This window comes from Hylobates moloch, unplaced genomic scaffold, assembly GCF_009828535.3.
Source record: "Hylobates moloch isolate HMO894 unplaced genomic scaffold, HMol_V3 SCAFFOLD_16, whole genome shotgun sequence".
Classification (NCBI taxonomy): Eukaryota; Metazoa; Chordata; class Mammalia; order Primates; family Hylobatidae; genus Hylobates; species Hylobates moloch.
The window spans coordinates 53,695,710-53,713,681 of record NW_026652291.1 but is presented as its reverse complement, the minus strand read 5'-3'; the positions used below and the strand labels follow the sequence as shown (position 1 = coordinate 53,713,681).

The following is a 17,972-nucleotide window of genomic DNA, read 5'->3' as shown; positions in this document are numbered from 1 at the left end:
TTTTTTTTCCCCCTTTTTTTTTTTTTTTTTTTTTTTTTTTTTTTTTTCGTTCTTATTTTTTTAGAGATAGTGTCTCACTCTGTGGCCCAGGCTGGAGCGCAGTGGCATGATCACAGCTCATTGCAGCCTCAGACTTCTGGCTCCAGCGATCCTTCTGTCTCAGCCTCTGGAGTAGCTGGGACTATAGGGTGCATGCCACCATGCCTGGCCAATTGTTTTTGTAGAGACAAGTTGGTCTTTTTGCCCAGGCTGGTCTTGAACACCTGGCTACAAGGGATCCTCTCACCTCAGCCTCCCAAAGTGCTGGGATTATAGGCGTGAGTCACCACACCCAGCTGTGAATTTTAATGTGTATAAATTATATCTTGATAAAACTGACTTTAAAAAATAATATCTGTAAGATAAACTCCTGGTCATCAAGTCAACTTTTCAAACAAGCTCTTTTCACCCAAATAAACAGCCATTCTGTAAAAAGGGCCCTTTTCTTGGTTCTCCTCCCCACAACCCAGGGTATTTCTCTATCAGCATGGGCAATAGCTGTCTATGCCCTTGGTGAGCAAGTAAAACGAAAGGTCGCTTGTCCCTTTATCTTTAATGTCTTACGTTTTCCCTCTATTCCTTATTATCAAAGAGATATTGGCATAGCAATTTATTTTAAGTACCTAGAGAAGTCATTTTAAAAACAGTATTGATTGAAAGACTAAAAAGTGGCTCTGTACTGTACGTTATCAGAGAAGTATAATGGCCTTAAGAGATGGAAAATAAAGTTTGACACTTGAGTAATGAGGAAAAATTAAAATAACTTCATTCTCTAAAGGAAATGGAGCAGGGTGGTAAATCTTGCAGTGTAGATCATGAGAAATCTTCCCAAAAGGTCAACATTTATGCAGGGCCCCACAAATGATTATGTATATTAGTTAATATTTCCTTCCCTGCATGATATTAGACACAAAAATGTAAGCACTCCAGGTGGGAAAAAGCACTTGAAAAATTGCTGCAGAGATTAACTTGGTTGTCTATAGGTGCTAGGGTTGTAGAAGATTTCTGTTTTCTGAATCTCTATGCTTTTCAGTTTTCCGAAAATGGCTATGTATTTCTTTACAAAAGAAATACGTAATTTTAAAAAGAGAATTGGGAAATAATATTTTTTAAAAGCGAATTGGGAAACAAGTGCGTTACCAGCCCTCCTTGTACTAAGCTGATAAAAGGAGACAGGTGCTCTGCTGAGCCTTTCTATATAAGATACAGGCCTGAAGGGGAGAAGGGAGCAGCCAGTTATGGAAGCCTTAGGTGCTAGGCTTGCAAGTTTATTCTGTGGCCACAGGAAGCCTTAACAAACAATGAGAGTGTCTTCCAGAATTAGTGAGGTAACCCACAGGCTCTCACATTCGTTCAGTGGCTGGTTTCTTTAGAAACTTAGTGTAACGTGTGTGTGTGCTTCTGGGTCACACACATTAAGCATGGAGTAAATCCTTGTTAATGAATTTTAAACCACAATTTAAAATAGTCACCATCCCTTTAACAGGTTGTTCATGAAAATTAGAAATTTCAAAAAAGGAGTTACCAACCCTCCCTCAAAAAATTTCCCCGCTTAGGATTGCTCATTAAGTTCTTGCTTAATAGAGTCACAGTTGGTTGTATCCAGAGATTTTTCCCTTTGCCATTCTTGTTTCATGATTCTTTCTTCATGTTCTTTGTTATGAGGAATGGGGATTGTGCATGTAATGTTTTAGGTCACAGTGCTTAGTAGTTGCTCAATAAACAGTGGTGGTCATTGTTTTCTGTTCATTGCCACTCCTTGTATAGCACTCCATAATTTACAACGTGCTGTCACAAACATTAGGCATGCATGTACAATCCAGTAGTTGTTATCCCCACTTTATGGCTGAGCAACTGAGGCCCAAGAAGATTAAATCATTTTCTCACTGTAAAACAGCTGGGAGTTTCAGAGCAGACTAGAATCCAGATCTTCTGTCTCCTGGCACATGTTTTCTATTATACCTAGTGTCAGTTGTACCACTAGAAATATTCCCAGATAACACAGTGATGGCAAACAAAGTGAATTTCACACAAGGGAGTGGAAGAGGTCCAGTTCCTATTTGGGAAGCTCAGCATCCTTTGTTCACCAAAGGATTTCTCATGTTATGATTTTGGAAGCCTAAGAGACCATCTGAGCAATGGCAAGGAAGCTCCACCAGAGTAGTCTCCCTGAACTACAGGGGTTGCCTGAGGTTCGAGACACACTGAGGATTTAGGATGGAGGCAGTGTGAGTGGCTTTTTTAATAAAGAAATTAATTAACCAATAGATAATTTCCTGCAAGGAGGCAGAAGGCTGCTGCCTGTCAGATCCCCCTTGCCTGCTGTTGCAGAGTATTAGACATCCACAGGTTAACAGAGCTATTTTTATGGAAACTAGTTCATTATTTCTCTTTTGTTGGAACCCTACTGGTTCATGGTCTGGGCTTCTGTATTTAAAAAAAAAAATCCAACATACAGGGTTCAAAGTATTAATCTTTTTTCCTTGGAGTGAACAAAGCCCACCTAGTGTCTAAGAATGCCAGCTCCCATTTATAGATACAAGCCGTTTCTTTATCCAAGTCTCAGATAAAAACTAAAAGCTTACGTGTCATTTTAAAGTTGCAACATGACCTATTCGTTTCATTTTACAAAATTTGTGAAATCCATGACTTTGAAGTCATTTTTTGAGGACTCTGTTTTTTGTCAGGGTTGTTAGAAACAGCTAACCAATGACCCTCTTTCCATGAGGAAGGCTGCATCTTGTAAAGTTAATGTTTTCAAAACCAGCAGTTTACTGGAAAGCAGAGAGTTGTCATTTCAAATGATGGCTTCTGGCACCTGCGTGAGACAGGAAAGCCATGTTGTGTCTTACTCTTCACCCACACAGCATAGACGGCTCCCATGCTGATTTGAGGGAAGAAATACGTTGTTTTATCTCTCTCCCACTTGGTAAGTGGCAACTTCCCAGTGAAACCGCATGGAAATAGTCCAGAGTGGATTTTAGGTTGGCCTGTCGATATGTTGCTCCCTTAGGTCATTTTCTTCCTTCTTGACCCTCACAGCAAGTTTGGTTGTTGGGGTTTCCACACTGGTCCTCATTTGCATTTGCTCTCCCTGTGGCCATACAGGCCATAAAATTGCTGTTTTGTACGTGAAAATGGCCAAATATACCATAGACCTTAGATTAGGATCAGTCTGGTGCCTCTGAGAATGTGAATTGAGAAGAACTGGAAGAAAATCTTTCCCTGGGGAGACTGCTTCCGAAACACCCTTCTGACGAATGTGCTGACCTAATCTAAGCCTCAATTTCCTTCAACAAGGGATGCATCGCTCACTTCCCTTGAGTTGTGAGAATGAAACAAGATAATGCGTTAAAGCCCTTGGCCCAGTTCCTGGCATGTGGCGAGCTCTTGGTCCATAAGCAAATCTTCATATTGGTGTGAGTTCCTAGTCCTCCATGAAAGAACAAAGCTTTTGGCCTGTAAAATCAAATCTCTGGAAATGAGAAGCACTAAAAAGAAGAGGAGTGGGGACAGAGGGAGTGGGGAGGCACTCGGAAGGCTCCTGTTTTATTTCGTTTTGTTTACAAATTCATTCTTCATCTTAGCCAGCACCATGGAGTGAGTCCAGCTCTCTGTGTCTGGCCCCGCTGTGAACCCTCTGAGGCTATCCACAGTTGGGTATCTTCCTGTTCCTTCCCTGCCCTCCCCTCTTCAAATGCAAACTTGGGGGGCTCAAGATTATTCCATACCCTTTATCTCCAAGCTAGTCCATGCCTGTTGGTATAGACATCTACCCTACACACACCTGCCCCCACCCTCTCTATTCTCATCTCCTTTTTTGTTCTTCATCTCAAACCTCCACACTGCTGCTCAAAAATGAACAAAGGTGAATGAGCAAACCAGGACATCATGACACCTAAAAGATCTTTGTGACTTCCCAATTGTTGAAAGACACGATTGGGAAAGAGTGACTGAGTGTGCAAGGTGGATTCCAACCCAGATCCTCCGGGGCTTGTAAGAGTTGAGAGAAAAGCAGTAAGTGTCCCAGTGAATCTTTATTGATTTAAAATCTGCTTAGTGACTGAGAAGCCAAAAGAAATTAGTGTTTGCTGATTAGTAGAGATTGAAATGTGCTATTTTAGTATTTTCAGGTCAAAGTGATGAACTGGCAATAGAAAAAGGTGACTGACAATGACCCTGAAACCTGGCAGGCTGATATTTTGCAATTATTATTTGATTCATAATTCACATTGCAGCCACTATTGATAAGTTCACTAGAGTTCTGTTTGTGAAAGCTCTTTAGAGGAATGGATATTAACAGTATTCTAGTATGTATTATCTAATATTAGTATATATACCAATCTAATTAATGTATATAAATATGATCAATTTTATGTTGTGTGTATATATACATCATTTAGTAGTATATAATATAGCATATGTTAGTATATATAATATCAATTTGATGTTGGTTTACTTACTTGCTGCAGAATAAATTAGAGTAAGGATCAAAAAAAGTGAGTGGCAAAAATGACCAAACTAAACATGGGTTATGGTATGAGCAATTAACAAAGACATTTATCCAGATGACTAATTGCAAAAGCTCTGACAAATTCTAAATTGGAACATCTTGAAATTAGTCTGCTAATTCAAAAGCAACTTATAAACAATCACCAAAGATGTGGCTGACTGACAAACAAGAATAATAAAAATATTATCAAGTGACTGAGAGACTATAAACCTCCAATTTGTATTCTAGACATAAAAATTGTTTTTTTGCCAGTGTAATCCTAACTTGTAAATACACAAAACAAAATCTCTCAGCACCTACTGCAAATACCAAAACACAGTCCTGAGAAACATACAGTCGTAATTGAAATTACAGGCCTTAGGGAAGTCTGTCTGGATGCCACCGTTGAAAAACACCATTGAAGTATGAAAAGGATGGAATCCTCCACAATTAACCTACACACTCTCCACCCATTAACAAAACATTTATTTATCTTTGTGCCACAGAAATAAGGGGTTGTGTGTTTATCACTAAGCCTAAATGACAAGAAAATGTATGGTTTCTTAACAGAAAAGTTCCTTCTGAAAGAAATTAAAGTGCTGAATGTGTTTTTAGAAAATGAAATCTCCTCTAATGGTTATTATTCCATAATGGCCTATTTTTCATGTTTCTTGTTGGTTGGGTGGGATGGGGACTATACTCTTCTCATCAGTTGAAAAGAATAAAATTCCTTCTGTGTTATTCTTCAGTCTGGAATTCAGGTGGGATAATTAGAGCATTCTTTCAGAATTCCATCAATCTCCTATACACAATTCCTATAATTGTTCCAGGGATTTTTGCTATTTGTATCTTTTTTGCTTACTGGCAAATATAACCCAGAATAATCTCATTCGGTCAGTAGACTGCATAAAAGAGACTCTGCTCTGTTTTAGGTAAGCCGGGACCAGATATCCATAAAGCATAATATTACCGAGAATTATGAATGCTTAACACTTATTCATCATCACTGAGAAAATAATAGGGATTATAAGACATAAGAATATAAAAACCCAGTTAGTTGAAAGTTTGCACATGGAGTGCTTTCTCTGAGCAGATTTTTCATGCATGGCTTTATGGCTATTTTTTTAGGTATCCTTTCATATTTCTCATTGGGGGTACTATGGGCCTTTGAGCAGCACAATTCATTGTTGACTGGCATACTACAAGGCGTTAGAGTCTCCACTTGTGCACACTAACTGCCAGTAGCACCCCCAGTTATTGTCATAGCCCTAACCAACCCCACACATTTCCAAATGCCTCATAAGAGGCAGTACCTTCCTGGTTGGTTACCACTGCCAGTGAGTCTAGTATGGGACCTTGAGAAAAGATTGAGTCCCATTAGAGTTTCTGATTATTAGAATTTTATTTATTTTTTCTTTCTTTCTTTCTTTCTTTTTAAGAGACAGGGACTGACTGTGTTGCCCAGGCTGGATTCAAACTCCTGGACTCAAACAATCCTCCCTTCTCAGCGCCCCCAAGTAGCTGGGATACAGGCATGTGCCACCAGACCCGGTTAGATTATTAGAAGTTTTAAAAGACATTTTGGCTATAGAATTCTTAAAGAATAAACCTTTGGTGTGAAAATTTTCTCTTTCAAATTTAAAGAAGTGTAACCACATGTATCCCATGCTATACCATGGTTGCCATATGACCTAGTACTTGGCAGGTGCTGGCAACTACTGGGCTCACAACAGCTTGTTGGACCAAAGAATGTCACTCTAGCACTATCCAACCTTTGATCATCACCCCAGCTGATTTCCAGAAATGTTCTGAGATCCCAAAAGTGATTTCAGGAATTGATTTTCCCCAAGAGAACCTACCCTGACTCCATTTACCTCTGCCCCATCAACTCCTAGAAAAAGTGAAGTCTACTGCTGGGCATGCCTCTGGGGTGGTCCTCTGGTGGCCCCAAAGCCAGTGTGGGCCCTACAAAGGTAAATTCCAGGGCATCACAAGTCACAGTGCATCACCAAAGACTAGGCCGATGGGGTGAGGGGGAGTAGTGTGTGGAAATGAATCACCCTCTTTTTAACCAAAAGGTTTTTTTTTTTTTTTTTTTTTTTTTTTTTTTTTTGTCATTTGTCTTTAAGAGGTATGTATGTTTTGAAGCTTTTTCTACATGATCTTCTCAGCATTTTTATTTTAAAGCCATTTCAGTAGTTAATGGATTCAAACCTTTATTCTCTCTTAAAAAAACTTCTGCACAATTTGGGTTACATGTAAAATGAAAAACGGACACTAGCAAAGAATATATGATGTGTGTCTGTGCTTCCGTGTTGAAACTGCCTAAGCATCTAATGGGACTCTGTCAACCCTTTTTATTGACCCCGTTATGTTTACAAGGTGCAACACCCTTTCCTCAAGAAGACTTCTTATTGTATGCAGTTACTTTAAAACTCATGTGAAGGTAGAAGACAAAAGCATTCTTCTCCAGTAAGAATCAGTGAATGTAGTATCTTTATTCACTAACAATGAATAATCTGAAAAGGAAATTAAGAAAAAATTCCGTTAACAGTAGCATCAAAAAGAATAAAATACTTAAGAACTAACCAGGAAGGTAAAAGACTTATTCAACAAAAATTTTTAAAAAATTGCTGAAAGAACACATAAATAAATGGAAAAAGATATCTCATGTTCATGGATTAGAAGACAATATTGTTAAAATGTCAATACTAGCCAAAGCAATGGACAAATTCACTGCAATCCATTTCAAAATCCCAATAATATTTTTGTAAGAATAGAAAAATCTGTCTTAAAATTCATATAGATTCTCAAAGAACCCCAAATAGCCAAAGCATTCTTGAAACAGAACAAGTTGGAAGACTCAACACTTTCTGATTTCACAATTTACTACAAAGCCATGGTAGTCAAAACTGTGTAGCACTGGCATAAAGACAGGCAATCCATATATAGAGACCAATGGAATAGCATAAAGAGCACAGAAATAAACCCTTACATATATGGTCAAATGATTTTTGAGAAGGGTGCCAAGACCATTTGTCTGACTCAATTTGGGCTGTTATCAAAAAAAAAAAGCGATTGACAAGGTGGCTTAAAGAATAAGCATTTATCTCTCACAGTTCTAAAGGCTAAATATGCAAGATCAAGATGTCAGCATGATAAGGTCCTGGTGAGGGCTCTCTCCCTAATTTGGAAATGGCGATTTTTTTGCTGTTTACTCACATGGCTGAGAGAGAGGGAGAAATCATTTCTCTTTTTATAGGAGTACTAATCTAATGTATGCGGACTCCACCTTCATGACCTAATTACTTCCCAAGGGCTCCACCTCCAAATACCATTATATTGAGGATTAAGCTTTCACATGTGAATCTGGGAGAGGACACAAACATCCAGGCCATAATTCAATGGAGAAAGGCCAACCTTTTCAACAAATCATGATGGAAAAACTGGATATCCACAGGCAAAAGAATGAAGTTGGCTGTAACACTGTGAACAAAAATGAACTTAAAATGGATCAAACGCCTAAACATAAGAACTAAAAACTATAAAACTCTTAAAAGAAAACATAGGGCAAAAGCTTCGTGACATTGGATTTGTATATAACACCAGAGACATGGGTAACAAAAGCAAAAATAGAGAAATTCGACTCCATAAAATGTAAAACTTTTGTGCTTCAAAGGACAGTTCAACAGAGTGAAAAGACAGTCCACAGAATAAGAGTAAATATTTGTAAACCACTTATATGATACAGAATTAATATCCTAAATATGAGACACTTAAAACTCAACAACAATAACAACAAAAACCAATGCAAAAATGGGCAACAGACTTGAATAGGTATCTCCGCGAAGAAATATGAATGGCCAATAAACACATGAAAAGATGCTCAATTCATTAATCATTAGGGAAATGCAAATAAAAACCAAAGTGAGATACTATCTCACACTCATTAGGATGGCTACTATGAAAAAAATAAAATAAAATAACAAGTGTTACCATATGGTCCAGCAATTTCACTTCTGGGTATAACCCCCCAAAATTGGAAGCAGGGTCTTGAAAAGATGTTTGGACCCCCTTATTCACAGTAGTCATAGTAGCTAAAACATGGAACCAACCAAAGTGTTCATCAAGAGGTGAATGGATAAAGAAAATGTGGTATATACCTACAATGGAATATTATTCAGCCTTAAAAAGGAAGGACATTCTGATAGGCTCAAGTGTGGAGGAACCTTAGAGACATTATGCTAAGTGAAATAAGCCAGTCACAAAAAGATGAATACTATATGATTCCACTTCTACGAGATACCTAAAGTAGTCAAATTTATAGAGACAGAAAGTAGAATGGTGGCTGCCAGGAGTTGAGGGGAGAATTGGAAGTTATTGTTTGATGGGTATAGAGTTTCAGTTTTGCAAGGTAAAAAGAGTTCTGGAGATGGATGGTGGTGATGATTGCACAACAGTATACATGTATTTAATACCACTGAACTATATGCTTAAAAATGGTTAAGATAGTAATTTTATATTGTGCATTTTATCACAATTTTTTAAAAAAGAAAAACGAATCAGTGTAGAGGTCTTTTAGCATAAATGGAGGGGTGTGTGCATGTATGTGTACATGTGTGTGTGTGTGTGATGCAGGGTCCAAATACCTCAAGCTTAGAAGATAAACTTATTTACACACTTAAACATTGGAATGGGTTTTCTCCTCTGCCTCTCACATTGCATTTTTTTTGTTTATTTTTTTAAGATTCTTTGTTTTGTTTGCAATAGTTGGCTTTATAAGGTTTGAACAAATTCAAATAAACCAGGAATAGAGGTACATCACTTGGCATTTCAGGAAATAACTAGAAAGCGTGGATGCACGTATGTTGTCTTTTTTAACGTATACAAAGCCAATACTTGCTTCTAGAACAGCATGCATTTAACGTTTTGGGGTGTAATGTTTCGTTTGCTTGACCCTCAAATTCTGCAGAAGTCACAACATGAGCAAAAAGTCTACAAGGAAATGAGCTTCAGAAAATTATGATCCAGCAACATAGTATTCAAAATTGGAATTTCGTGATTCACAGTAGAGGTGGGGAAGATTGTCTATTGTGGACCACGGTCATGGATTGAAATATAGATGTGGGCAAATCAAAAGCAACTAACAACTAATACTCAGATGTTGTCTGATGTATGGAGAAAGTGGAAGAAAGAGAATATCTTAAGAACATAGGAGGTTATTCAGCAAATTCCAATGAATATATAGATGTACATTCTACATTGCGGTCAGTTTAAACGAGAAAGAAAAAGGAAGAGACTGATCACAAAGAATAAAAAACCATTGGGTGGAAAGGAATGAAGCATCAAAATGTGTATAGTTTCAGAGACGGGTGTAAATGGCTTAATTCATAATCTCCTCACGCTGCTCCAGCTCCACCCCAGTGTTTCCGGTTGCGGTCATCTTCCTCTCTTCTCCTCACCAACACTGCATGCCATCGTGTCTCCTCCAGCCCTACTCTCTCACCAGTTGATTCTACTCTCTGGTGTCCTTTTGCTCCTATTTTAGCTTCTGGCCTGTGGAGATCCCCCACTACGTGACTCTAAACCCAAAATGGATCCAGTATCCATTTTACATGAATCTCACCCTTTGCCCAAATGCCACTGTCACCTCTTAGGAAAATAAACACTTCTTTGGAACACTGGCCTAGTACTTTACAATTCTTTCAGTCTTCAGGAGGGGATTTTTTCATTGCTTTTACGGGAAATCAGCTGGATGTGAAAAAAAGGGAAAAATGTACTAATTGATTCTAAAAGTGGTGCTCGACTCTGCCTGGTTCATACAGTAAAACAAGAACATTCAGGGTGTAGCTGCCTACAACTAGGAGCACAAACCAAAGCCTAGGTTTACTTTTTCTCTTAAGTCCATTGAGGTTTCAAATGTGTTTTCCCTCCTGCATTTCTAGACTACTGCCCCATGCCTCTTCTTTCCCCATCTCAACTTCCCACCTCCCTACTTCCCTTCCCTGCCTATACAGAGGACTTCTTCCATGATAGACAGAATAACAACCCCTCAAAGATGTTCATGTCCCAATTCCAAGAACCTAGAAATACATTATGTTACATGGCAAAGAATAATTAAAGTTGCAGATGGAATTAAGGTTGTTAATCAGCTGACTTAGAAATAGATTATCCTGGATTATCTGGGTGGGCACAATGTAGTTACAAGGGTCCTTAAAAGTGGAAGAGGTGGGCAGAAGTCAGTCAGAGGAAGATATGACTTCAGCAGTCAGAGGAAGATATGACTTCAGAGGAGGTCAGAGTGATGTGACATGAGAAGGGCTCTGCTCACCTTTGCCAGCTTTAAAGATGGAGTAAAGGGCCAAGAGTCAAGAAAAGTTGGCAGCCTCCAGAAGCTAGAAAATAAAAGAAAGTGAACTCTCAGAGCCTCAAAAAGGAACACAGCCCTACTTATACCTTGACTTTAGCCCAGTGAGACCTATTTGAGACTAATGCTCTCCAGAATCATAAGATAATACATTTCTATTGTTTAAGCCCCTAAACTTGTAGCAATATGTTACAGCAGCAATAGAACAAATATATTCTCTATCTCAGCCTCCTCAAGCCACTCACAGCTTTTCCCAGGGAGCACGAAAAGGCATTGAGACACACACTTTCCTTGATGCTTGAATGACAATAATGGGTCATTTACTCAGTTAATAGGAGGTCTGTTGGCTAATGACAGAGAACCCCTCAATAATGGTGGCATCAGTAAGATAGGCACTTATTTCTCTGTCACATCAAAGGTAACCATCTCCCAGTTGGCATGGTGGCTCCACAAAGTCAGTAAGGACCCAGATCCTTCCTGTTCACCCTAGTGTAGCAGTCATGCTAGCGGTTCAAGATGGACTTCTGTGATCAATGCAGATGCCTCCCAGGCCAGTAGCAGGAGGAAGGAGAGACAAGGCATATACCTCTTCCCTTCAAGAACATTTCTGCTTATATCTCATTGGCCAAAACTTAGTCATGTAACTATACCTAGCTACAAGGGAGGCTTGGAATGTATCTTTCAGCTAAATACACCTAGCTAAAATTCAGGGTTCTTGTGGTCTCCACTAAGAAAAAAAGTGTCGTTACTAATGAAGAAGAAAGGAAGAGGGATGAGAAGGCAAGTTGTGATCTCTGCCACAGGTCACCCTGTAATCTGGTGTAGATTCAGGGCAGAAGAGTCACTGGCCAGAATCTCAAATCTCCCAATAAGAATTTGGTAATTCTGTGATAGTCTGCATTCCAGCGTGATGAATGAATTTCAGTTTGGCAGAAACATTAGCTTCACATAACAGCATCCAGGGGCTTGTAGACTGTGGCTGCATCCATTGTTGGATGAATAGAAGAGTTAGGCTACCCTTCTGAATAAGTCAATGCTCTATCTTGGCCCTATGAAGTCTTCCTAGGCTGTTAGATGTTTGTTTAATTGTGGAGCATGTAATTTCCCTGTGAGGCTGCAATGATTGGGTCTCTAACCATGCTGATGAAATAATACTTGTTAAAGTCTCCTTTTATTATTTTGTTTTTCCATGCAATTCTCCTTCCTTTGATCTCCAAATGTGTAAAAGTAGAGTTCAGAGATCTCTGTGACTTCAAAAATTCCTTCAGTCTTCCCTTCCATTTTATTGTCTCCAAACTCTTTGAAAATAAATTGAGGGATGGCTGGGCGCGGTGGCTCATGCCTGTAATCCCAGCACTTTGGGAGGCCAAGGTGGGTGGATCATGAGGTCAGGAGATCAAGACCATCCTGGCTAACATGGTGAAACCCCGTCTCTACGAAAAATACAAAAAATTAGCCGGGTGTGGTGACGGGCGCCTGTAGTCCCAGCTACTCAGCAGTCTGAGGCAGGAGAATGGCATGAACCTGGGAGGTGGAGCTTGCAGTGAGCTGAGATCGCGCCACTGCACTCCAGCTTGGGCGACAGAGGGAGACTCCATCTCAAAAAAAAAAAAAGGAAAAGAAATTGAAGGAACAATTAATTATCCTCCTATCTATTCTGTAAATGATGTTGGGTGGCTTATTTTGTAGTATTCTTTAACATGATATTCTCCATGAAGGGATTTGTATGTTACAGAGAGTTATACATAATTTCTTCTTTTGTCTTGAAGAACTGGATATCAAGAAATAAGTACCAAAAGAGATAATTTATAGACTTTTGCTTTTTGGTCATTAAGACAAGAATTATTTGTTGATTTTAGTTGGTAGGTTAAAAAAATCTATGTACAGAATTTGTTGTGGGTTATTCTTCGTTTTCCAGCTTTGCTGTGTATTTTTCTTTTTAAGATAAGTAACCTGATCTTACTTCATCCTTTGGTAAAAAGATTGTCCAAAGCTAGCAGAAGTCATTATTTTTTATATAATATCTTCAGAGCAAGATTCTATTAGTGTCAACGAGGCACTGTTTAACGTTTCTGTTTCATGGGTCATGCACTCTAATCAAATCAAAGCACTTAGGTTTTGCTTTATCCAATAGGATATCAGTGATCTCAAGGAGCATATTTACACAGATGGTCTTAAAATTGCATATGACACCTTGACACAAAGTAAGATTTGTTCAGAATGTGGGGGAAATGGGCATCAGCATCGAGAATAAAATAAGATATTTTCCAAGATGAACAACAATAATAAAGTGAGATGGTGTGTCAAGAAAGGATAAGAAGAGAAATGAATGTGGGATAGGATTTGAAGGGGGTGGGGAGCACACATGGAGAAAGAGGTATGGCAGAGACAAACCATCTCGCAATCTGCCTCGGAACAGAACTCTACTCTCAAACTCTGGCCTCACGGGATCCTCCCACCTTGACCTTTCAGAGTGCTGGGATTACAGGTGTGGGCCACCATGCCCGGCCAAGAACTCTACTCTCAAAATGTTTATGTTCCAGATTTATAAAAGAAATCAGTTAATAAGTTTGTTGTACTTCTTTTAGAATAACACTGGTGAACTAATTGACATATTTAACGATCAGGTATGGCAATCTCTCCCACTTGGCATGATAAATGTGTCCCTGAGGAATTATGAGTAAAGTAGATCGTTGTGACTCACACTTTAATTTCAAATAGAGTGGGGAGGAATGGCTATTTACAACAATGCTGGATTAAGTGACACTGAAAAGCCAAGCCTCCCACTATAGTGTCTCCGTAGTATAATACACTGAGGTGGTCACAGTTAACCAGAAGGATAGGGTTTGAGCCCATTGGGAGAACATTTGGTAATATTCTTTGTGTGTGTGTATTTTTTTTCTCTGAAGAAGGGATGGGGAAGTAGGGAGAATTGGAAAATCAAACCTCATCCTCTGGTCTGCCTGCCAATCAGAGGTAATACCAACCGAGGATGGAGAGGGCTAGAGAAGCCAGGCCTGGCTACAGCCACCACTGCTTTGAGATCCCCTAGTTGCAATGAACTTGCACATTTGCTGGCTCATGAATTCTCTGATACAATCTTCTTTTTGTTTTCTTTTCTAGTGTTTCTGAAAGATCTATCCAGCACTCCGATGGCCAGCAACAACACCGCCAGCATAGCACAAGCCAGGAAGCTGGTAGAGCAGCTTAAGATGGAAGCCAACATCGACAGGATAAAGGTGAGGATGGCCTAACCCCACACTTCATCTAGCCTGAGTCTGAGGCGCATGATTTGCAGTCATCTGTCATGTGACCACTCTTTCCTAGAGAGGAGTAAAACCAGTAATGACAGGAGAGCATCTTAAAGATTAGGCAGAAGTTCATTTCTAATGTGTCTTTCCCTTCTCCAGCATAAAATAATAGAATAAATTAATCCTCTTTCCCATGTAGAATTAAAAACTAACAACACAACACAACAAAAAAGCAAAACAGGTTCATGGTTAAATTCCAGTGAGAGAAATTAGAGAACACATAAAATATATCAGCACACTAGTTCCCCTCCCTGTCCTCATGGAAACCTTTTTCTTATTTGGTTTTTAATTTTTTCTGTCCTGGTTCAGGTTCTAAGGCTAAATGTCCATACTTTGTGTCTAACCCTTCTAGTTATCCTTGCATGTTATAAGTTTTTTCTTCTTTATACTTTATTGAAATTTTTTCCTGCAAAACACAAAAGTCACACCTTGCCTCCCTAAGAAGTCAAACAACAAAGAGGTTTAAGGAAAGTTCATAGTCTGTGTGTTTCTTTTTTTCCTCTCCCTCCCCAGACCTAACCTGACAGCTTTGCCTTAAGTTGGGGCTAAATCATCTGGAACGAAGACTTTAAATTCAGACCCTTTGTTGGTAGTTTTCAGATGAAAACCTTGGCCAATATGCTGTCATTATTAATAGATAGCTATGGCATGGTAGCAAAGTAAATTTCTGTTAACCATCAAAACTTTACTGCCCCAGAAGTAAAATGCCTTACCAAAGAATTCTATGAAATGCAACTCAGAAACATATCTCATTGTACTAAGCTAAAACTACAACCTTCTTCCAAATGCCCTTTTAAAACTAGAATATTTTTGCTATTTTCTCTATACCTAATTCAGCACCTGGGCAATCCAGCTGTCCTTTGGAGTGTGACAGAGTCAATAAACTGTAGCTCATGGGCCAAATCCAGCCCACTGCCTACGCTTATAAATAAAGTTTTATTGGAACACACTCATTTACATATTGCCTATGGCTGCTTTCACTCTAAAACAGCAGAGTAGAGTGGTTGTAACAGAGAGCATATGGCCCACAAAGCTAAAATATTTACTCTCTGGTGCTTCACAGAAAGTTCACTGACCCCTGGTCTACAGCGATGGTTCTCAGCTCATCTGTGCGTTCCCAACACCCAGAGAGCTCTATAAAAGGACCAATTACCGAACCACACCCAAACCAATTAAATTAGAATCTCCTGGGGTATGATTCAGGCATCAGTATTTTTAAAAAAGAATTTTTCAGTTCATTCCGATGTATGGCCAAGGTTGAGAACCACTTTCCTATGGGAAGGAGTTTACTTCTGCTAAGTCTCATCAGGTATGTGCTAGAGAGTGAAGAGAGAGCTCTTCTTTCTCTACAAGTAAGATGAGCAAATACCCATGGACATTTTCCCATTATCCTAAACCTCCTTTGTAAAATTTGATGCCCAGTAATGGACCACAGGATTTAATCAGCTCCTGCTCTTCTTTCAACAGCCTTAATTATTCTTCTTTATTCATGACTGAGACCACTAAAGGGACCTTACCTTGCTCATTTGCCGTCTTCCTCTTCTCTTTTCTTGCTTCTTCTTTTTCACTCTCTTGCTGAAAAAGCACAAAGCGACAGGTGGGCACAATACCTGCTGAGAGAAGTATGGTGGCCCATGGATTGTCAAATCAGAAAGGGTCATTCAAATCTTTTTGAGGGAGAGGAGTTTCTGCCCATGGGCCTTCTGGAAAATACCACTTTGACTTTTGAGGTGGTCCAACTATGATAAAAGTTTGGGAAGCTTTACTGTGGTCGATGTTTTCTGTTAATATTCAGCATCCCCAGTTACTGTTCCTGAAGGAGGATGTGATATGCTTATGGTTGATGAAAACTGACAGCAGAAGAAAGATAATAGAAATAGAGCTTTTCAGAAATAGTTTAGACTTTATCATCCCTCACCTGAATTACTGACTGCAAGGGGCTCCTATTTGCTGTCTGCAGTTCCATCTCAACACATCTCCATCCCGCCATCAATTACCTTCCATATTCCTTCCAAATACAATGTTCTAAAAGAAAATCTAATTACATTCCTCTTTATTGAAAGTCAGCTCATGATTCCCCATCACCAGTAAAATAAAATTCAGGCCCTTTAGCAGTGTATACAAAGTTCCTGTTACCCCTGTCATCTCTTCAGCTTCATTCTTGCTCTCTTTTCTGCATGCCATACAGAACCACTTTTAATTCTTTTGATGGGAATTTCAAATGCCTAGAACATCCAATCTCCTTTGCCCCTCTACCTTGCTGCTTTACTTAACACTTAACTGCATTGACTCATTAAAGATTCAGATCAAATTATTAGGTCCTTTAAAAAGTTTTCCTAGACCCTCATCATAAGGTTGGATTTTTGCTGTTTGTTCAGTTGTTCATTCATTTACTTATATAATAAATACTTTACTGAGAGCTTTCTAAATTGCAAGGGCTTGTTATGTTCTAAAGAGATGGAGATAGACAAAAACATGATTCTTGCTCTCAAAGATCCCTGACCTAGTTGGAGACTACAAAAAAATTGAACAAGGCCTATTATTGATGCAAACAAGATATCCAAGAAGCATAGTCGCCAAATGTCATCAGAAAGAAGCCCACACCACACTCTGATTGCCCTTTGAAGAGACACAAATAAATCAATACTAAAGAAGCAAAGCATGAACCTGATAAACTGGGTGTGAGTAGTTGCCTTCCTAGGTGATCTTCACATTCAAATCTCTGAATCCCACTTGATGTCATTGGACCTTACATTGTTAGAAATACAGCAGCATCCTAGGCCGGGCGTGGTGGCTCACGCTTATAATCCCAGCACTTTGGGAGGCCGAGGCAGGCGGATCATGAGGTCAGGAGATCGAGACCACGGTGAAACCCCGTCTCTACTAAAAATACAAAAAAAAAATTAGCCGGGCGTGGTGGCGGGCGCCTGTAGTCCCAGCTACTCAGAGAGGCTGAGGCAGGAGAATGGCGTGAACCCGGAAGGCGGAGCTTGCAGTGAGCCGAGATCGCGCCACTGCACTCCAGTCTGGGCGACACAGCGAGACTCCGTCTCAAAAAAAAAAAAAAAGAAATACAGCAGCATCCTGTATTTCAGCATTTGTTCTGTACCTCAGAGCCAGGCAGGCTTGCTGTGGTGAAGTGACAGATTATTTTTAGTTGAGCAGTTGGTTAAAATGTTGACTGTGTTGACACAATTGTCAGCTAGTTAGTTTAGGGCTTGGTTATCTGCCTTTAGAAGTCTTTTCAAGGCTTTTGAGCATTCAGGCTTCTCCACCTACTTTCCATACATGATTCTGTCAGCAGGAAGGGGCTTCTCTCTGAAGATCCCAGGCTTGTGATTTTCCAGTGAGAGTAGTAACCTCTTCAAGCTATAAAGGATAGAAATGGCTTTATATACATCTGGCAGAACCTACTGCAACTGAGGTGGCAAAGAATAGGACTCTTAAGAGGAGGATTTGGGGACACAGCTGGAATTGAAGTTGTTGAGGGTCCCTTAAGCAGGCGGTGGCCTTATCCGTCATGTGACCTCCAGAATAAATTATGCTGCATAGAGTAGCCCTACTCTATGAATAACATAGTCACATGGGTAACATGTTTGTTTTTTAAGCCTTCTTGTTTTCTATCCCTTTACATCACAGACCCTGGGAGATTTGGGCTAAGTGAACCCATTATCTGTTCATAAGCCTCAGGCATATATAAATTATACTCCCAGCCTCTTTGTATTTCTTTGTTAGGATTTCATTCAAGGACAGAGGATAAAGA

The 17,972-nt window shown here is 39.5% G+C and overlaps 1 protein-coding gene across 11 annotated transcripts in view; it reads left to right on the top strand.

Moving 5' to 3' along the window:
- GNG2 (G protein subunit gamma 2) overlaps window positions 1-17,972 on the top strand; it is a 156,796-nt gene that overhangs the window by 123,007 nt on the left and 15,817 nt on the right. For all 11 annotated transcript variants that reach the window (XM_058429318.1, XM_058429317.1, XM_058429313.1 and 8 more), the window contains one exon: window positions 14,022-14,137. In XM_058429318.1, coding sequence (XP_058285301.1) covers window positions 14,051-14,137 — 87 coding nt within the window. In that variant the 5' untranslated portion in view covers window positions 14,022-14,050. The remainder of the gene's footprint in view (window positions 1-14,021; window positions 14,138-17,972) is intronic.